Here is a 22174-nt window from a genome sequence, read left to right on the forward strand (position 1 = left end):
GGGCTGGACTCATTGCGGCCACTTTACAAGTCTCCAGGGCTTTCTCTCACCACCATTTTCTAGTGCTGACCTGAAGTGTGTTTTGGGTCATTGTCCTGCTGGAAGACCCCTGACCTCTGAGGGAGACCCAGCTTTCTCACACTGGGCCCTACATTATGCTGCACAATGTGTTGGTCGTCTTCAGACTTCATAATGCCATGCACACGGTCAAGCAGTCCAGTGCCAGAGGCAGCAAAGCAACCCCAAAACATCAGGGAACCTCCGCCATGTCTGACTGTAGGGGGCGTCTTCTTTTCTTTGAAGGCCTCTTTTTTTCCTGTAAACTCTATGTTGAGGCCTTTTCCTACTTTTGCCTCATCTGACCAGAGAACATTCTTCCAAAACGGTTTTGGCTTTCTCAGGTAAGTTTTGGCAAACTCCAGCCTGGCTTATGTCTCTGGGTAAGAAGTGGGGTCTTCCTGGGTCTCCTACCATACAGTCCCTTCTCATTCAAACGCTGACGGATAGTACGGGGTGACACTGTTGTACCCTCGGACTGCAGGGCAGCTTGGACTTGTTTGGATGTTTGTCGAGGTTCTTTATCCACCATCCGCACAATCTTGCGTTGAAATCTCTCGTCAATGTTTCTTTTCTGTCCACATCTAGGGAGGTTAGCCACAGTGCCATGGGCTTTACACTTCTTGATGACACTGCGCACGGTAGACACAAGAACATTCAGGTCTTTGGAGATGGACTTGAAGCCTTGAGATTGCTCATGCTTCCTCACAATTTTGCTTCTCAAGTCCTCAGACAGTTCTTTGGTCTTCTTTCTTTTCTCCATGCTTAATGTGGTACACACAGGGACACAGGACAGAGGTTGAGTCAACTTTAATCCATTTCAACTGGCTGTAAGTGTGATTTAGTTATTGCCACCACCTGTTAGGTGCCTCAGGTAAGTAACAGGTGCTGTTAATTACACAACTTAGAGAAGCATCATATGATTTTTCAAACAGTGCCAATACTTTTGTCCACCCCTTTTTTATGTTTGCTGTGGAATTATATCCAATTTGGCTTTTTAACAATTCTTTTTGTGGTTTTCCATTGAAGACAAATTAAATGAAGATAATAATACCAAAGAATTTGTGATTGCAATCATTTTCTGGAAGAACACGAGTATTATCTGACAGAATTGCAGGGGTGCCAATACTTTTGGCCAACACTGTATACTACACATATACATAACATTGCACTGGGTATCATATACTACACATATACATAACATGGAACTGGTTATTGTACACAGCTCATTACTCATCCTGACAAAAGTGTAAAAAAAACACAAATTCTCTGAAGGGTATATTTAACCACTTGTAGCAAGAGCTGTGACTTCCTCTTTTGATCTATGTTCCTCTTTATGTCTAATCTATAGAAAGTCAGAGATGGCGCCGCTCTACCTGCTGTGTGTGTTATTCTGCGGGTTAGGTAAGTCGCCAACTGCAGGGATGTGGTTACACCTGAACAAGGGGATCACATACACCTTATACACACAGTCATCCCTATACACCTTATATATTTGCTCTCAGATAGTCCTTTATATACACAGTCATCTATACCCACATAACGCACTCACACACTCAGCTATATCCATATTGTAGACTCACACACTCAGCTAAATACACATTGTACACTCACACAGGCATTAATATCTACAGTATATATACACACAGTTGTTGTTGGGCACCCTTGGTCAAAATGACTTATTGTGAACAGATAAGCAAGTGGAAGATGAAATGATCTTTAAAAGGCATAAGGTTGGAGCTTGCTGGTACCATTACGTATAGGGAAGGAGGGCGAGGAGGCGAGTTGGATTAACTTGCTCTCCGATAGGGCAGTTGTCAGGTTTTCTTTAATCTTGAGGGGGGAGGGGGGACAATGTCTATAAACATCTCATCCCAAGTGTCTACAACTACATATCCTCGTCCAGTAACTCATTCAGTAATACATGGGTGATGTGTAGGTCTCCCTTTGGCCTTTTCCCTTCTACTCAGGAGATTTTATTGGGCTTCCAGGTTTCCCAACAGCCAGAGGAGGTGGAGGAGATCGGCGCCCCGATAGTCTTGTCTGGTCTTTGGGCCGCCCTGGTAAATCCCCGGGACCAGATGGATTTACTCATTATTACTATAAGGTTTTCCAAAGCAAATTGTCTGGTCACCTCTTGACTCTCTTCAATCCTTCCTATCAAGTTCTCCAATCCTCCTGAATATTCTATATTCTCTCCTCACACTGGTTCCCAAACCAGGTAAGGTTTTACAGGATTGCTCTATCCTCCCATTGCCCTGTTAAACACGGGCCTGAAACTGTTCACTAAACTCCTGGCTAATAGGCTGAATGCTTGGTTGCCCCTCCTCGCCCAGAAGGGCCCGGTGGGTTTCATCCCGTCATTAGGGCTGTGACAACACTAGGAGGACTGTGGCCTTGGTGTAGGTAGTCACCAGTCAATCTACCCATACACTCACATCATCAGCTAAATCCACATTATACACTAATACAACCATCCATATCCACATCATACAGTCAGCTATATCCACATTATACACTAATACAGCCATCTATATCCACATCATACAGTCAGCTATATTCACATTATACACTCACACAGTCAGCTATATTCACATCATAAACTTACAGTCAGCTATATTCACATTATACACGTATGCTGATGACATCACTGAATGCCATTTCCAGGTCTGAGCAGGTCATCTCATCATTGAACTGTTTCTCTTTTCCCCTTGTAGTTTCTACAGAAAATTTTAATTCTACAGGTAAGTGTCCGACCCATCTACTGTCCTGCAGAGAACACAGAGATCTATATCCACATCATACACTCACACAGTTATCTATATTATACACTTACAGTCATTTATATCCACATTGAACACTCAGAGCCATCTACGTCCACATTGTACAGTCACACAGCCATCTATAGCCACATTATACGCTCACACATTCATCTGTATCCATATCATATGCTCACAGTCATCTATATCCACGTCATACACTCACACACACAGCTATATTAACATTATACGCATATTCTGATGACCTCACCAAATGCCATTTCCAGGTCTGAGCAGATTATCTCATCATTGAATGATTCTCTTTTTACCTTGTAGGATCTCCAGAAAAATTCAATGGTACAGGTAAGTGTCCGACCCATCTACTGTCTATATCCATGTCATATACTCACACAGCCATCTATATTGACATTATACATTAACACAGTCATCTATATTCACATTGTACGCTCATAAAGGCATCTATATCCACATTATAACCTCACACTTTCATCTGTATCCACATCATATGCTCACACAGTCAGTTATATCCACATTATACACGTATGCTGATGACATTACTGAACGCTATTTCCAAGTCTGAGCAGGTCATCTCATCATTGAACTGTTTCTCTTCTTCCCCTTGTAGGCCCTACAGAAAAATTCAACCGTACAGGTAAGTGTCCGACCCATCTACTGTCCTGCGGAGAACACATAGATCTACATCTATATCCTACACTCACACATTCATCTATAACCACATCATACACTCACACAGCCATCTATATCCATATTATAAACCCACACAATCATGAATATCCATGTCATACACTCACACAGCCATCTGTAGCCACGTTATACACTCACAGTCAGTTATATCCTCATTATAAAGTCATGCAGTCAGCTATATCCACATTATACATACCCATACCTCCCAACCGTCCCGATTTCCGCGGGACATTCACGATTTCGGTGACGTGTCCCGCGGTCCCGGTTGGAAGGAGGCATGTCCTTATTTCAAGGAGCTGTCACAGTTCAGCTCCTTGCTTCGCCGCTGCACGCCGCCTACTGGCTGTGTAGACGCGATGTGATGACGTCACATCGCGTCTACAACTGTGTGCGAGTGAGAGAGAGAGGTGCGCAGAGAGCGGCGGGGGAACGAGGAGAAGGTAAGTGTAATGTGTACACTGCGGTGGAACGTGAAACTGGAGGCAGATGAAGGAGAGGACGGCATGACACTGGGGGCAGAGATGTGGGGACATGAATCTGGGGGCAGAGATGGGGGGGACATGAATCTGGGGGCAGAGATGTGGAGACATGAATCTGGGGGGAGAGATGGAGGGGACATGAATCTGGGGGCAGAGATGTGGAGACATGAATCTGGGGGCAGAGATGGGGGGACATGAATCTGGGGGCAGAGATGTGAAGACATGAATCTGGGGGGAGTGATGGAGGGGACATGAATCTGGGGGCAGAGATGGAGGGGGGACATGAATCTGGGGGCAGAGATGGGGGACATGAATCTGGGGGCAGAGATAGAGAGGACATGAATCTGGGGGCAGAGATGGAGAGGACATGAATCTGGGGGCAGAAATGGGGGACATGAATCTGGGGGCAGAGATGGAGGGGGGACATGAATCTGGGGGCAGAGATGGGGGGGACATGAATCTGGGGGCAGAGATGGGGGGCGACAGGAATCTGGGCGCAGAGATGGGGGGACATGAATCTGGGGGCAGAGATGTGGGGACATGAATCTGGGGGTAGAGATGGAGGAGATATGAAACTGGGGACAGAGATGTGAGGACATGAATCTGGGGCAGAGATGAAGGGGGACATGAATCTGGGGGCAGATGAAGGGTGTATATGAAGCTGGGGGAGAGATAGAGGGGGGGGACATATAATTTACGGGTGACTGTAGGAGGATTATACTGTGTGAGGATTATACTATGTGATCTATATTCACACTATACACTCACACACCCATCTATATCCACATTACACACTCACCTCACCAGACGCCATTTCCAGGTCTGCACAGATCATCTCATCATTGAATTGATTTTCTTTTTCCCTTATATATAACTAGCCTCTGCCCGTGACTTTGTCTGCGTGTTGTTGGCATCAATGATCCGCCTATATTCAACTAATTGCTGCCGTCGATGGTTCGCCTGCTCCGGCATTTCTTAAGCTGTCCTGCTGCTTAACTTGTTCCTTGCGCCGTGTTTGTTATTGTTCCAGCATCCCCGCAGCTGGCTGGGACGCCATATAATGAGCGTGCTGGTGTCGGTGATCCGCCTACTACAGCGTTTCAGCAGCTCTGAAGCTGGCCTGCCGCTGAACTTGTTCCTCGCACCGTGCCTGGTATTGTTCTGACATGTCCGCAGCTGGCTGGGCTGCCATATAAAGAGCGTGTTGTTGGCGTCGAAGATCTGCCTGCTCTGGTGTTTTGGCTGCTCTAAGAGCTGCTTGACACCTAGCTTGCTCATTCCCCCAGAGCTCCGCTTGAGGAGAACTCTGTGACTTCTGGCTTTCTTCATAGCTCTCGTGGTTTTAGAATTTTGCAGCAAATTAGATTTTCTTTTTCTCCGACATGTTTAAAATTGGCAAATTGGCAATTTGGATTAAAGGGGCTGCCTGGAGCAGATCAGATAATATGGAAATACTTGTTCACAACGGACTGAGGGTTATCTGTGTGTTCACATAGAGAGATAACCAACAAGTGATTATGAAGATAATCTTGTTTCCCTTAGTCCTAACAGCGGCACAATGTGGGGTATTTCTGCCCCTGTGTGCTGGTAGGACAGGCGGATTTTTAATTAGCCAATCAAAAAAGCGTGGCTGGCCCTATAAGAGGGCACAAGAACCTCCCCTCTGCGTGTTAATACAAAAGTACCTCCATATTTATACACAGTTTTATACATAAGATATGATTCCCAGGGTGGGAAATCTTGTGCCGCTGTTAGGACTAAGGTAAACAAGATTATCTTCATAATCACTTGTTCCCTGTCGTCCGTACCAGCGGCACAATGTGGGGATATAGCAAGTAGGCCCAAAGATGGGCGGGATTATTCCATGACAGAGCTTAAAATGGTCTGGGCAAAGGCAGAGGAATCTGTCACCCGGTCCTTCAGGCGGTAATGCCGAATGAACGTGGACTCAGATGCCCAGGAGGCAGCTGCACATATCTGATCTAAGGACAACGCACTCCTCTCTGCCCGAGAGGTGGACACTGCCCTGGTTGAGTGGGCATGAAGAAAAGATGGGGCCGGACGCCCTTGGGCGGTGTAGGCAACTTTTATGGTTTCGGAAACCCAGCGGGATATTGTAGCCTTGGCGGCCTTGGCGCCCTTATTCTTCCCCGTATAGCTGATTAACAGGTTTCGGCCTGCCTAAAAGGGCGAGTGCGCTGCAGGTAAATTTGCAGGCATCTGACTACATCCAGCCTGTGCCATCTTTCCTCTTCAGGTGAAGAGGGGAAAGGACAAAATGCTGAAAGGGAAATTGTTTGGTTCCTATTTGCAGCGGATGGAATCTTGGGACGAAACCCTGGGAGGAACCTAAGCTGCACATGGTCCGAAAAAAATATAGTATATGGCTCTTCGGCAGATAAGGCTTGTAGCTCACTAACTCTTTTGGCAGTTGTAACTGCCAACAGCAGTGCCATTTTGCCGGTCAGTAACTTAAGGGAGACTTCCTCCAGGGGTTCGAATGGTTGGTCACAAAGAGCGTTCAGGACCGGAATAAGGTCCCATTGGTGGACAGGGGTGTTCACCACCGGTCTCAGCCTAGTTGTTCCTTTAATAAAGGTGCTCACTAAAGGATCCTGAGACAAACGCCTCCCCAGATAGGCGGACAGGGCCGCTACGTGTACTTTGAGTGTGGCCGCAGCAAGACCTCTGTCTAGTCCGTCTTGAAGGAAGTCCAGGATCGCCTCCGTCGGGGGATCAGTGGAGTCCACTTGATGCTGCAGACACCAGGCATTAAAGATGCTACCAATTCGACGGTAATTCCTGTTAGTCGAATCCGCTCTGGCGCTGGATAGGGTCTTCAAGACGGCTTGTGACAGTCCTCTATTCCTCAATAGGGACTGGTCAACCTCCAGGCTGTCAGGTTGAGTCTCCTCAGATCCTGGCATCTCAGCTCTCCTTGGGTTACCAGGTCTGGGAGAGGGGGAAGCCTCCAATATATGCCCTGACTCATTAGTATGAGCTGAGAAAACCAAGCCCTTTTTGGCCAGAACGGGATTATGGCTATTCCCGAGGCTTGGTCCTGTCTTATTTTGATCAATACCTTCGGTATGATTGGAATTGGAGGGAAAATGTAAAACAGCCTGAACCTCCATGGGATGGACAGGGCATCCACTGCCAAGGGATTGTCCTCCTGGTATAGAGAGCAAAAGGTCCCTACCTTGGCATTGAGTCGGGTAGCCATAAGATCGACCTCCGGGAGACCCCATCTCTGGACGATCTGTTGGAATACGTCTGGATTGAGAGACCATTCTCCTGATACGGTAATACCCCGACTCAGACGATCCGCTACTATGTTCAGGGAGCCCTTTATGTGAACAGCGGATAACTGGGCTAGATTCTTCTCTGCCCAGGTGAATATGAGATTCGTCTCTCTCAGTAAGGTTGGTGACCTGGTGCCCCCTTGTTTGTTTATGTAGACTACCACCGTCATGTTGTCTGACCTGATCTTGACAGACTTGCCTTTCAACTCCGGGGCAAAGTGTACTAGGGCCAAGTACACAGCTCTGAGTTCCTTGAGATTGGAAGATCCCAGCTCCGGACATCTCCATCGTCCTTGTACAGTCTTGTCCTGGCAATGGGCTCCCCATCCCCACTGGGATGCATCTGTTGTCAACAGGGTCCACAATGTCGGGACCGTGGACCTTCCGTCTTTCAGGTGTATCCACCATCTGAGGGAAAGACGGGTAGCGGGAGAAAGGCAGATCTTCTTGTGCAGTCCCCGTGGAGACCTGTTCCAGGTTGTCAACACTTCCATCTGCAGGGGACGCAAATGCCATAAAGCCCAAGGGACTGCTCTGGCCGAGGATGACATTAGGCCGAGGACTCTCATGGCGGTGCGGATAGTTACCCGCCGGGTGTGCAATAGACGACGTGCACCGGCCTGGATCCTTTCCTTCCTTGGGCTGGAGAGGAAGATCTGCATCGCTTCTGAATCCACTATGAACCCGAGGAATTTCCTCCGTGTGGATGGAACGATTTCGGACTTCTCCCAGTTGATGATCCATCCTAACTCTTGTAGGAAGCTGATGGCAAGGTTGAGCTGCTGGAGGAGAGCAGCAGGAGACTGAGCTTTCAGTAGCCAGTCGTCTAGGTAAGGAACGATGAAGAGGCCCTGCAGTCTGAGGGCCGCAGCGACCGGAGCGATCACCTTGGTAAATACCAGGGGGGCGGATGTGATGCCGAACGGCAGAGCTGTAAATTGAAAGTGCTCCCTGTGGCCGGCCATAGAAACGGCAATTCTGAGGAATTTCCTGTGGGAGTGAGCAATAAGGACATGAAGGTAGGCGTCCTTCAGGTCGAGGGTAACCATCACGTCTCCTGGCTGGAGAAAAACAGTCACGGAATCCACGGTTTCCATACGGAATGACCTCTTCCTGATAAAGCGATTGAGGTACCTCAGGTCTATTATCATTCTCCAGCCCCCGGTGACTTTGGGGACCAGAAAGACGGGGGAGTAAACTCCCTGACCGAGATCTGAGGCTGGGACCTTCTCCAGGGCGCCTTTGATAACATACTCGGCGACCAAGGCCTCTAGACTGGCCTGTTGAGAAGGTGGAAGGGTTCTGGTGGCAACAAACCGATCTGGAGGTGGAATTTGATAAGATACCCGTGCTGTATAATTCTTAACACCCATGGATCTTGAATATGGGTGACCCAAGTTCTGAAGAAAGCCGAAAGACGTCCTCCCACAGGAAGGGGGGCCACAGGGAGCTGCCCCGCGTCAAAACTCCGGCTTCCTCTTGGTGTCTTCCCTGGAAGCGCCTCGTCCAGTTCCCCTAGGACGATATCTGGAACGCCTTTGCTGAGCCGGGCGTCTATAATTAGAGGCAGAACCTCTGCCTCTAGAGGGGGCACGTCTGCCCCTGGATGCTTGAGGTAAGGACTTCCCCTTACCTTCTGCTAATCCCTCTATGATGGTATCCAAGCCTTGGCCAAACACTCTTCCTGGCTCAAAAGGGAGCGCGCAGAGAGCAGCTTTGGATGCGAAGTCTGCACGCCAAGGCTTTAGCCACAGGGGTCTACGGGCCGCAGTGGACAACGCCATCGATTTGGCTGAAATTCTTAACTGATGGCGGGAAGACTCTGCCAAAAAATCTGCAGCCCTATGAATATTCTTCATGGAAGCCAAGATGTCATCCCTGTCCACGCTGGAATCAATATCCCGCTCCAAGGTGGCTAGGCGGTTACGAAGAAAATCGCCCACAGTGGTAGAGGCTATGGCTACTGAAGCTTGGGCAGAGGAAGCAGAGTAAACCTTCTTTAATGTGGCGTCAGCCCTACGATCCAGAGGATCCTGAAGATTTGATTCATCTTCAAGGGGCACCAGGGTTCTACGAGACAACTTCGCCACGGCTAGATCCACCTTCGGGGGAGGCCCCCAGGAATCCCACTGAGCCGAATCCATAGGGAACAGGTTCTTAAAGATCCTGGACAGTGAATGTCCCTTTTCTGGCTGCTTCCACTGCTGCACCATGAGGTCGGTCAGCGTGGCGTCCGCATGGAAGGCAATATGTCCCCCAGAGGCAGACGTGGAGGCTTCCCCGTCAACATCTCGGCCCACTGTAGACCGGATGGACTTCAGCAGCCTGCCTGTTTGTTCATAGTGGAACACAGGTCTGCTGGAAACTACAGAGTCGTCCTCGGAGGAAACATCTCTGCCACCCGTAGATGTTCCAGGGGAGGGAGGGACGAGGAACGATGCTCAGTGCATGGTCTCTTGGTGAGCTGAGACAAGGTAGACTGTATGCCTTTAAGGGAATCATCCTGCAAAATAAAAGGAGAGTACAAGCAAGGGAATTATTTTTACCCAAGCGATGCCCAACTCACCATCTCCTTGACCCAGGCCATCATATCTCTAGGAGAGGGCTCCTCAGGTGGAGGGCCTCTGCAACCGCGACAACGAGCCCATTCATAGCCTAAAAATAATAGGCGGGTTATAGGACCGGTAGTACCCCGGAGGGGATAACTCTTTAAGCCGCTACCTACCATCAGGGAGCGGAGTGTCGCAGTCAAAACAGGAAAGATGCTTCCTTTTGGCAGTAGATTTCCTCCTATAATCCCCCGGGGGGGTAGTAGAGGATGACATATCCTACAGAGAGAGACCATAGACCATGCGATATTGTCACCGAAACATCCTACCAAGTATATAAAAAAAAAGGGTAGATCTTACCGTGTCCAGACCGGACAGCAAGGTGACAAGAAACCTGAAAGTTTGGTTTGGAGGCAAAATGGAGTCTTGAAGCTAGGCAACAACCCCTAATGCACAGCCTTCCGCCTTAGGAAAGGAGAAGGTAACCAATAACCGGCCGGCCTGACCTTTAACCCGGCCGGCCGGAAATGGGAGGGGCCATAGCTCACATGCTCCACGGCCTGGATCCTTTCCCAAAGAAGAAAAAAGTCCCCCCCCCCCCCTCCCCAGCAAGCCCCGACCAGGGGCACCTACCCCTACCTCAAAGGCCAATTCCCGGCCGAAAATCTGCAGAGTGGCCGGAGTAAATATATAACGCCGGCGCCAGGACTCATAATGGCGCCGCTATACTTCCGGTCACAACCGGAAGTGTGCGCCCGGCTAATGCGGACGCTGCGGCAGCCGGAACTAGGCTCCCGGCGGAGGTTCGCAGCGTCCGTGAGCGCATAGCGAGCGGCGCCTAAGACATAGGAGGAGGTCGGGTATGTGGCGACACGCTGACAGGTGAGCCAGAAGGAGAACAGAGGAGGGGAGGGAGGAGGGAGGGAGGGAGGGAAAGGAGAGCCAACGCAGGCTAACAAACTTTTTCCCCTGACAGGGCAAGGGATCCTTCAATCAAGAAGGTCTGAAGTTGAAAGAAAAGAAGAATTATGCTCCAAAGGTAAGTAACCCTATAGAGCCCAAAATAAGAGGACACAAGTCCTCCCCACCTGTCCTTTGACCACACAGGACAGAAAAAAAAACACGCAGAGGGGAGGTTCTTGTGCCCTCTTATAGGGCCAGCCACGCTTTTTTGATTGGCTAATTAAAAATCCGCCTGTCCTACCAGCACACAGGGGCAGAAATACCCCACATTGTGCCGCTGGTACGGACGACAGGGAAGCAACTTTATCCGCTATCTCCAATTAGCTGAGAGAGTCCAGCTGGCAGCAGCAGTGTAATATAGTATGTGAACATAAATTCATAACAGTTGTGAACCCATGTCATTTACCCTGATAAAAAATCTAAGCCTATGTTTCAATCCAGGTTACAAATTATCTATGTGCCAAATTTCATCCAAATTGGTTCAGCCATTGTTGCGTGATTGAGTAACAAACACACAAATATCCAAACACACAAACTTTCACATTTATAATATTAGTAGGATACAGAAAAACTCATACATACTAACATAGACAGAGGTCTATCCCCCACCCCTGCATCTTTTTCAGAAAGTTTATCAAATCCAACACTGATCTGGAAATCCCTCACGACGGTGATCGGGAAGGTAGAGACCATTCGGTGCATCTCCAATGGTTCTCTCCCCATCAATTACACCCTATTCATCAACCAGGTGATGGTGGCGAGTAAGACGGCGACCGAGGAGAAAGGAGCCACCTTTAACGTCACCATCTACAACCATACCAGGCTAGGACCGTATAAATGCAAGGCAAACAAACTGTACAGTAAGGCGTTAACATTTACACTGCAAGGTGAGGGGCAAGGGGTCAACTAAGAGGGAGAAGGGGATGAAGGAAGGGGTCGGGCTATAAAAGCAAAGGGCGTGGATATTAGATACACCAGTCTGAAATGATATGGTTTGAAACATTCTGGAAAATCCTCTTTATATGCCCGAGTTACTGGGGACTGAATATTACATATAAGGACACTGGATCTCTAAGTAAGGGAATGTTCACATGTAGCATAATATACATGGCTCTATTCATATACATTATACTTTAGCGGCTACAATTCTATGAGCTGGGATGTTTATTACCCGGGCTCATGAACTAGAGAAGGTGTCCTACTCACTATCAATGCTGGCAATTCATTTTAGCTGTCAGTAAAAATCGCAGCAGCTACTAACTGCATAGTGTGACTGAGTCTGAAGTCCTGCTCATTACACAGTAGGTGTGCAGTGGTTATCTATATAACATGTTCACACACATATCAGCTGCGTCAGCGTCAGTTTTATTTGTCCCTTAGTCATTACAACTGATGCGAAAATGCATCAATTGTCATCCAGCTTTTTTTATAAATTTCTACTCCAAAGTCAAAAGCTGTCATCCGTTTTTACCATGATGGGCTGCTGAGATCAATAGAGTTAGGGGTACTCAACTACTATTAGTAAAGGTCCACTGACCGGGGACCATCATCAAGTCAAGGTACGAGCTGAACCCAATCAGTATTTATGGCACAAAAAGACCAGTCTGACTATATCATGGGGACATTAAGGAGCATTATACTGTGAGAAGCACTAGTGGGACATTAGTACCCCCATGTAGTATACTGCCCACCATACATAATTCACAGTAACAGCGACCAGGAGGAACATTCACCTCCCACCTGCTGCCACCAAGCCCCAATTCCTTACATTAAACAGCAGCTCCGGTACAGTAGTGAAGAGCGATTGATGATTTGGCATTCGGCAGCCCCGGCTTCACTACTGTACATAGAGGGACTGCACATCCATATCCAGAGAGCATCCAGCGCTGCAGAAATTTTAAGGGCCCGTTCACACGGGCACAGAGGGGGCGGATTATGGTGCGTAATCCATGTCATAATCCGCCCCTCACAATGGTGGTCTATGGAGACCGCCGGGCTTCATTTTTTCCTTTCTTCAGGCTGATTCCGCGGCTCATTGAGCTGCAGCATCCACCTAGCAACAACAACGGTTCAAATGAAGGGGCCGACTCCGGAGGGGAAATCCGCGGCGGCGACAGTTGTGGCAGGCGGGTTTTGACCCAAGAGAGGCGCAGCTCCCCGCGTCACCCTCTGTGTCAAGATCCGCTTTACCGCCCCCCGTGTGAACTAGCCCTAAAAGAGCCAGGTAGAAAAACACTGCAGCATTTTTATCTGGATGAGTCACAGATCCAGCGCTAGAACTGATCCCATATAGTCGACTTGCTAGATCCACGTCATTGTGCTGCTGCAAGGACATCAGTGAATCGTTGATTGACAACATAATCTGTTTTCCCTTAGTCCTAACAGCAGCACAAGCTTCCCCTTGTAATTATTTTTGCTATCTTCTTTATAATTGAAATGGGGGAGGGGGCTCTCTTCTAGGGTGGGATAATGACGACTAGTTACTTAAATTAAAGATTCGGCCTGTCCTACCAGCGCACAGATATCCCCATCATTGTCCTGCTGGTGGGACTAACAGACTAACTACATAATAAACGATTCTATAACATTCTCTTTCTAGTGGAGATGAACAAATATGATTACCTGTCATGGTTACTCCCTATCCTCATTCTGATCCTGATCGGCATCTTGGTGACCACTGTATATATAATATATGCCAAACATAAGAAAGGTGAGCTCCAATCATTCCGACAGCAAACTAATAGGGCTCCTCTCCTTATATTCAACCAGGATCTGATAATATTCATCTCATAGGAGGTTACTATTACCTGTCCAAACTCATAGCTACTATACTGCCTCCTGTATGTACAAGAATATGCAGAGCTGGAGTCCTGGGTTCAAATCCCGCCAGGAAAAAAATCTGCAAGGCGTTTGTATGTTCCCTATATGGGGCTTACTATCTACATTAAAAAAATAATAATAATAAAAGAATATAACTACCATAATACTGCTCCTATGTACAAGAATATAACTACTATAATACTGCCCCCTATGTACAAGAATATAACTACTATAATACTGCTCCTATGTACAGGAATATAACTACTATAATACTGCCCCTATGTACAAGAATATAACTACTATAATACTACTCCTATGTACAGGAATATAACTACTATAATACTGCCCCTATGTACAAGAATATAACTACTATAATACTACTCCTATGTACAAGAATATAACTACTATAATACTGCTCCTATGTACAAGAATATAACTACTATAATACTGCTCCTATGTACAAGAATATAACTACTATAATACTACCTCCTATGTACAAGAATATAACTACTATAATACTGCCCCTATGTACAAGAATATAACTACTATAATACTGCTCCTATGCACAAGAATATAACTACTATAATACTGCTCCTATGTACAAGAATATAACTACTATAATACTACCTCCTATGTACAAGAATATAACTACTATAATACTGCCCCTATGTACAAGAATATAACTACTATAATACTACCTCCTATGTACAAGAATATAACTACTATAATACTGCCCCTATGTACAAGAATATAACTACTATAATACTGCTCCTATGTACAAGAATATAACTACTATAATACCGCCCGCCCCCTGTATGTACCTACTATAACAATGTGTGGATAGAAATGTATTGTATATTATGGTGCTGGCTATTATTATCTCCAGGCAAGTGTGAGCATCAGCAAAACGAGTATTATACAGTGGGAGTAATAAACAGAGGAGGTAGGTGGCGGACATTACATTGGCTCTTGTGCAGACCCTGTACCAGTAGGGAGTGACGGCCCTCAGTTCTGATGATAAACATCTGTCTGATTTGTAGATGCAATTTCACACAGTGACGAACAGGACGTGGCATACTGTACGGTGGTAATAGGGGAAAGAAATGCTGGTAAGTGCTCGGATAATAAAGTAACACTCCACCTGCCATGTACCGCCTTCAGTGGATTGCAGCCGATTGTTCTCTGCTGCCAGTCATATAACATTATTGGTCTTTTGAGATGGCCGTGTGACTGTGACACGCTTGTGTTTGCATTTCCAGCGTCAATCAGGACTGCGGAGTCGTTGGAATATGCCCAGGTCGTGAGGAAAACATCCTGAGTTGTATTCAATACTACCGCCTGACAGGGTGAGCCACATATCGTTACAGTAGGCTACATTGCTTAAGACCGGCGTTACTCACCCCAGTCTTCATAGCCCTGGAGCCAGCAGTGTGCGCCTTATATAATACGCGGCCCACCCTCCGCCGGGCTATACACCCCCTCACTTATATCAGACTTCTGGTGCAGATGATACATTTGCCAGGGCCTGATTTTGCCTTCACAGGAAAGTGGCGAAGACAGCGCGGATTTTAAAGACGTAATTTTTTATGCAAAACCAGGTTTCATGCAAAAAAAAAATAAATTATGACTTGTTTTATAACAAAACTCGCAATCTTCTCTGGACACACTTAAGATGCCCTGACACATTGTAACGAACCCTCAGCTCTGCAAAGTATCAGCCCTCGGATAAAGCTGCGCCCTTTTTTTTCTTTTTTTAAGTTAACGTCTCTTCGCTCCTAAGCCTTGTTTAACCCTTTATGTAACGTATGTGTCCTTTTCTATTCCAGGGTCATCTAGTCGCCATGACACTTCCTCCTAGACACCATGGACGCTATAACAGAGAACAAGCGTGTCAGACCGTACCACAATATGGCTGACTTCACCTGTGACCCCTCCCCCAGGGCACCTCCAGAAGGCAGCAAATGCAAAAGGGGACGTCACTGTCACATGGATGATGAGAATGTTCTTCCCTATAACCTCAATGTATAAAGATTCACATATCACAATCTTATCTGTGCTGAGACGTCTTGTACGGTTTTCTTGTGCTTTTTTTTTTACTTGGGTAAAGAACATAGCTAAGGCACAGCTACCATACTTAGCAGCGTGTAGATGTCATGTAGTCACAGAGTCACCCAGCTCCATAGATATGCACAGGCCCTGTTGTCTCCTCCCCTGTCTGTGGCTCCACCCCATGTTCCAAATATTATCAAAGCAGCAACATCTGAACAGTTTAGATTATTGCATGAGGTAGGCGGCCATATTTGTAATGGAGCATAACCCTCAAATACAAGATCAGGGATAAACTGCGTCTGCCATAATCCCACCTGAATCCCAAACTTCCACAGAGGAGAACCAATGCGCCCCTGAAGGGGGTAGAAAGAGGGGTCATCTGGTCACTACGAAATCAGGTACAAGTGGCTCCACCCCCAGAGTGTCAGCGGGTCACTGTCATGTATGTCATGGGGCGGCTCTGGTTCCATCTGATGTAGATTCGTCTTCACAGTCTCTTGCTGGCAGACATGTACTGTGTCAGGAACGCTCTCAGTTTTGATATGTGTACAGTCTCTTTAATGGTGGTGTCACGGTTGCGAAGGTGGAGCAGGCCACTTTCCAGTGTGACATCACTCACCAGCACCGTGAACATGACGCCCATCTCATCGTACCTGCAAACGTATAATAAACATGAGGCGGCAGCAAGGGAAATACACCAAGCCCACCCTCCAGTCAGTCCTGTAACCCGGCAGGACTGAGGTGTAAGGTTCAGCACCTCCGTGGTTCTGGTACCAAATAAATAGTAAAATAATATTTCATAATCCAGAATATTTGAGAATACGCCAGCTGTCAGCCCCCATACATGCCATCGCTCACTTTGTAAACAGCTGCTCCATGGGTGTCCCTAGAGTGTCTAAGTATCCGGGCCAGACGGAGATCCCGCTCCCCCGCAGCTCCGACGACAACCCTTCACAGACCTGATGGAGGAATCCACAATACTTTAGGATCAGATAACACACTGATGGCAAATTGCAGGAAATTATTCACAAACATCTGACGATCCGCCATTTATAGACACATGGATACCAGATATAAGGATGCTAGCTGTATCCTATAGAACGGTGCACATACCAGACGTAAATCCACTGCGGGTCCCTTCCCCAAGTCTACTGCCACCTTAATGGGGGCCAAAGATGGATGAATCTTCAACACCTGAAACAAAGAAAGAAACCATATGAGAACAGGGTGCGTGTGCTGTATATATAATGTATACGGACACCTCGAGTCACCTATATATAACATACGGTAGCTGATAACTGCAAAGAACACCTGATAGATAACAGAGGGTGGCTGACAACTGCGAGGAACTCCTGACTATGACCTATGTCCTTACCGTCCTCAGCTGCTCTTTCCCTCGTGGTGACAGGTTCTCCGTGCAGTGCAGTGCGTCAGAGAGGTACGCCAATAAGCCGCGGTCCAGATCGCCACTCAGGCACACGGTATGTGGGATCACCGACTTCCTGCCATCCCGGCCCTGAGGGAAAAAAAATAATGACCATAATGAAAAGCTCCGGAGGACTCCTTTATGTAAGCGCTTAGATACTGTAGGATTTTCCAGGATCAGAGGGGCAGATCTGCTATATAATACTGCGCCATTCCTGCAGGTCATACATAAATGGCACCCTATGTATTTCCTATGTACTTGTATGTCTCAATATCAATAATCCACCATTTATCTGGTGTGCGTACAATCACAGGACATGCGAGTACGCACAGGTACATACATGGAGTTTAGCGGCGGTCCCAGCATGCATCTGTGTTAATGCAGAGTCATCCATAGTACGCAGCGTCTCCACCGGCTCCCTCCCCCAGGGAAAGTCGTAATTGATCACAAATGTCTTTGCCCCTTCTGTGTCCTGGACCTCGCTGCTGCTGAATCCAGATGGGACCTGAGCAAACTGAGGGGGGGAAACAAACGGGTCATCACAAGAGATTATAAGACCAAGGTGGTATGCATGCCAGAGCCGCCACTCACCCTGCGCCACCACAGCAGTCTGTGTCGCAGCCAGTAGTTGCGCCATTGTGAAGATGTTTTTGCAGAGCTGAACCAGCAGAGCGATGCCATCGTCCTCTCTGCGGGCCTGAAATTTGGAAAGACCGACACGTCACCGTCAGGGGCCCCAACTCAAACATCTAGTACCTGACACCCAGGTCTGAAGCCCCACCTGGCAACTACCTACCAAGCAAGATGGGCACCGCTGTCTTGCAGATCTGGGACACTATGAAAGCATTTCCCTACTTCTGCTATCCCGAACGGCAGCTTCCTATTGACCATATCCAGGCACGTGATGTAATGAGATAAGGCACCTGCAAAGGAGAGCAGGGATGGGGGTCATTTACCAAATACCTCATATAGAACGACTATAGCTCACCCCAAAAGGTCATTCACCACAGTCAGAGACAGTAAGTGAAGTGCTACAACTGCTATGCAAACAGCTCCCCCTATCTCAGCTTCCTAGATCCCAGGGTGAATGGCAGTCCCAACATAAGAGGGTCCGGCTACTGGAACCCCAGGGATCCTGGCATCATAGGATGACCTTTTGCTGTGGGCATTGTAGTTCAGAAAGCGATCAGTAGCCAAATTTTAACAGTCCGTGGTGGTGCCTGATCCCATGCCCCCTCCTTCAGTGTTTACGAGACCTCCCTGTATAGACCCAATTCAGTCTTCTGTAAGGGCGTCCTACAACTTTCTCAAAGCAATTTTCAAGATCTCTGTTTGCTGTCAGTGGGGTTCCCGTTCACAGACTGAAGAGCTGAGATTTATTACAGTTGTATCCAGTACAGACAATCATATACATGAGCTACACAAAGCAGCAGCAGCAGCACAATCCTCCAGACTAAGGACAGGAGAGAGATCTGCTGCTGTTGTGTTCAGACCACATGACGCTTGTCTACACTACTACACCCCCCAGCCGAGGGTCTCCTGCCATACCCAGCCCCAAGAGGCTTGTCTACACTGCTACACCCCCAGCCGAGAGTCTCCTGCCATACCCAGCCCTAAGAGGTTTGTCTACACTGCTACACTCCCAGCAGAGGGTCTCCTGCCATACCCAGCCCTAAGAGGTTTGTCTACACTGCTACACCCCCCAGCCGAGGGTCTCCTACCATACCCAGCCCTAAGAGGTTTGTCTACACTGCTACACCCCCCAGCCGAGGGTCTCCTGCCATACCCAGCCCCAAGAGGCTTGTCTACACTGCTACACCCCCAGCAGAGGGTCTCCTACCATACCCAGCCCTAAGAGGTTTGTCTACACTGCTACACCACCCCAGCCGAGGGTCTCCTGCCATACCCAGCCCCAAGACGCTTGTCTACACTGCTACACCCCCCAGCCGAGGGTCTCCTGCCATACCCAGCCCCAAGACGCTTGTTTAAACTGCTACACCACCCCAGCCGAGGGTCTCCTGCCATACCCAGCCCTAAGAGGTTTGTCTACACTGCTACACCCCCCAGCCGAGGGTCTCCTGCCATACAAGGCCCTTCGAGGCTTGTCTATACTACTGCACCCCCAGCTGAGGGTCTACTGCCATACTCAGCCCACAGAGGCTTGTCTACACAGGTACTTCTCACAGCTGAGGATTTGATGCTGTGCTCCGTGCACAGATTAGCTGCACTGATACTTCTCACAGCTGAGGGTTTGCTTCCATGTGTAGTTCACAGGGGATTGTCTACACAGGTACTTCTCACAGCTGAGGGTTTGCTTCCATGTGTAGTTCACAGGGGATTGTCTACACAGGTACTTCTCACAGCTGAGGGGTTCTGCTTTGCTGAGATCAGAGGGGATTGTCTTCACTGGAACCTCTCAGAGCTCCTTGATGACATTGTATCCAGTTTAGACAATCCTGTTAAAGTAACAGCGCACTCTAGACAGATGTCTTGTAAGAAATCTTATGCCGAGTTGTAGCTGATCTTCTGTGGCCTTTATACAGCAGTGGCAGAAACTTCTCTGCTGTCCTGACAGTCTGTTACAATGGATCAGTGACCTGTATCAGTCTGGAATCTGCAGAGGATGATGTGAGCTGGATACATTTGTATCCAGGGGCAGACTCTTAACTATTAGAGTACCGGGTCTGTATGTAAAGAGAATCTTGACTATGGTGACACATTACAACAGAAACTCGGGCTCATTACCATGAAGCAGGTCCTCGCGCAGGGCGCTGATCTGCCCCTGGTCTGGCACTGTGTCCGTCACGTCCCTGGCTGAGTCCTTCTCTCTATGGTCAGGGCACTTCTTCAGCAATGGCCCCTGGAGTAAGGTGTCAATGGGCAGGACCTGCTCCCGGCTCAGCACCACCATGTCCCACCACTCCTCTATAATGTTCCTCTTTATCTTGATGCCCAAGGGCCCCAGGCTTTGACCTCCCCCAATAATGGAGGCCACAGTCAGCTCCTTGCCCAGAAAGAAGCGCCGGCGCTGACACACATCTAACAAAACATCACGTAAGCGGTCAGAGGAGGGCGCCGCGTAGAACCTGGTCCTAGCACGAAGCAGAACTCTGCATGACTTCAGTATAGACCTCCTCTCCGGACTCCAGGTCGTCCTGACGATAAGGGAAGACATCTTGGATTTCAGTCATGTGACACTAATCAGCCGCCGCTACAATCCAGTGAGCCATGAGTGCAGGCGTCCATTCTGTGTAGAGTCCTAGAAATACAACACAGTGAAGATGATCAGGAGAGAATCCAGTACTCCAGAGCTGAGATCTCCCAGCATCCCCTTCTTGTTCAATACCGGCTCTGGTGAGCTGCATTCTGGGAAATGTAGTCGTGTGACAGGAGAAATTATCTGAAGAAACCCCGCAGACCCCCTTATTATAGTGTATGGCGGCCGCCGGTAACCGCTTTTTACGCGGATTAGGTTTCTGTTCTTCAGGTTTCCAAGCAGAAAGCCAAACGCTAGTGTGAACCTAGTGCAAGGCCAATGTCATGCATCCCCCTCCCCAACAACCTTGTTTATGTAATGATGGGAGGGGGAGACTCCTTACATGCTGCAATGTAATACTCTTATAATGTTACAGGATGGGGAGGGGGTTATTATTGTCTTATACATTCATGGCACATACAGTCAGTGATGTTACAGGAGCAGCATCAAGCATGAGGTGAAGCAGTTTATACATCAGATATAAGACTGTATCAGGCAGGATAACACGTGACAGACAGACAGGGGAGCAGAGCCGGAGCCCCGGACCTACTACACGCGCCCCGCCGCTTCCTTCAAGGGCTTTCAAAAGAGGCGGCACTTGTGCGTTCCAAGCCTCAGCTCCACAGCCGCATTGCGTTCCACTTGACGGCGCCGTACGTAACAGGCGTATCTCCCGCAGTACGTCAGCAGCCACTCCTACTACGTAAAGCGGTTAAGGCGTCGACCTCTTCCGGATCGGTAGCGGGTTTTTTTTTTTGTTTTTTTTCCCCCTTCACACTTGCACCGACTCCCGCCGGACAACCGTCTACTTGGTACCAGGAGCAATATACCGAATATGGGCATAAGACTCGAGTGGGCATGCGCGACCCGTGCAGCCCTGTTTCCGGCGATTATGCAATGGCCGAGTCAGTGACGTCACTGCATTATGTAATTTTCTACATTTTCCAAATAGAAGAGAAATAAACTTAAATAGGTTCACATGGCAGAAAGCTGAGCCCAGCACCAATACTTACCATTCATATTGATGAGCTATACTGTGGATAGGTCATTAGTTGTGCTCTGCGGGAGTCTGGCACCCGGCACCCACACAGATCAGCTGTTACAGCAGCCTCTGATAGCCAGAAAGGCACTGCTTCTGCTCAAATAAGAATTATGCTGCCATTCCCCAAAACAGAGACTGCCGCAGACAGGCTGTTGTGTCTCTGCTATTACTTGTCTGGCTACTAACTCCAACTCATAGAATCTCACGGCTTTCAGTACCACTGCTATGCCGATGACACCCAAATCTACATCTCTGGACCACAATTACCCGTCTCACAGGCCCGATACCTTGGGGTAACCCTGGACTCTGACCTATCCTTCAAGTCACATGTTCAAACCCTCAACACCTCCTGCCACCTCCAACTCAAAAACATCCACCGCATCCGCCCCTTCCTCACCCCTGAAACTACAAAGATGCTCGTCCAGGCCCTCATAATCTCCCGCCTAGACTACTGAAACACCCTTCTCCATGGACTCCCAGCAAACACCCTCGCCCCCCTCAAACTGCGCTGCTCGTTTAATCCACCTCACCCCCCGATCATCGGCGGCTCCCCTCTGCCAGTCCCTCCACTGGTTACCTATAGCCCAGCAAATAGAATTCAAGCTACTAACGCTAACATACAAAGCCATCCACAACCTGTCCCCTCCATATATCTCTGATCTAATCTCCCGCTACCTGCCCACACGTAACCTCAGATCCTCCAATGACCTCCTACTCCGCTCTGCCCTCATCCGCTCCTCACACAA

At 48.2% G+C, this 22174-nt stretch overlaps 1 protein-coding gene across 1 annotated transcript; it reads right to left on the bottom strand.

Annotated features, from left to right (window-relative positions):
• Nucleotides 1-15356: 15356 nt before the first annotated feature.
• POLG2 (DNA polymerase gamma 2, accessory subunit) lies at nucleotides 15357-20979 on the bottom strand. Its single transcript, XM_075278418.1, has 9 exons — nucleotides 20933-20979; nucleotides 19876-20389; nucleotides 17927-18053; nucleotides 17722-17827; nucleotides 17471-17644; nucleotides 17080-17220; nucleotides 16818-16898; nucleotides 16563-16663; nucleotides 15357-16357 (listed from the first exon to the last, which is right to left on the bottom strand). Exons 2-9 carry the CDS (start codon nucleotides 20303-20305, stop codon nucleotides 16192-16194), a joined length of 1326 nt encoding a protein of 441 aa, XP_075134519.1. The 5' UTR covers nucleotides 20306-20389; nucleotides 20933-20979; the 3' UTR covers nucleotides 15357-16191.
• Nucleotides 20980-22174: the final 1195 nt, after the last annotated feature.

Source organism: Leptodactylus fuscus, chromosome 6, assembly GCF_031893055.1.
Source record: "Leptodactylus fuscus isolate aLepFus1 chromosome 6, aLepFus1.hap2, whole genome shotgun sequence".
NCBI classification, from domain to species: domain Eukaryota; kingdom Metazoa; phylum Chordata; class Amphibia; order Anura; family Leptodactylidae; genus Leptodactylus; species Leptodactylus fuscus.

Bases quoted from the DNA above. Each gene is read 5' to 3' on its own strand.
- POLG2 (XM_075278418.1), bottom strand. From the start codon at position 20,305: ATGTCTTCCCTTATCGTCAGGACGACCTGGAGTCCGGAGAGGAGGTCT. The intron at 17,645-17,721 runs GTGAGTGGCGGC...TCCCCCCCTCAG, and splicing joins GACTGCTGTGGTGGCGCAGG to TTTGCTCAGGTCCCATCTGG. The intron at 16,664-16,817 runs GTATGTGCACCG...TTCCTCCATCAG, and splicing joins CCGCAGTGGATTTACGTCTG to GTCTGTGAAGGGTTGTCGTC.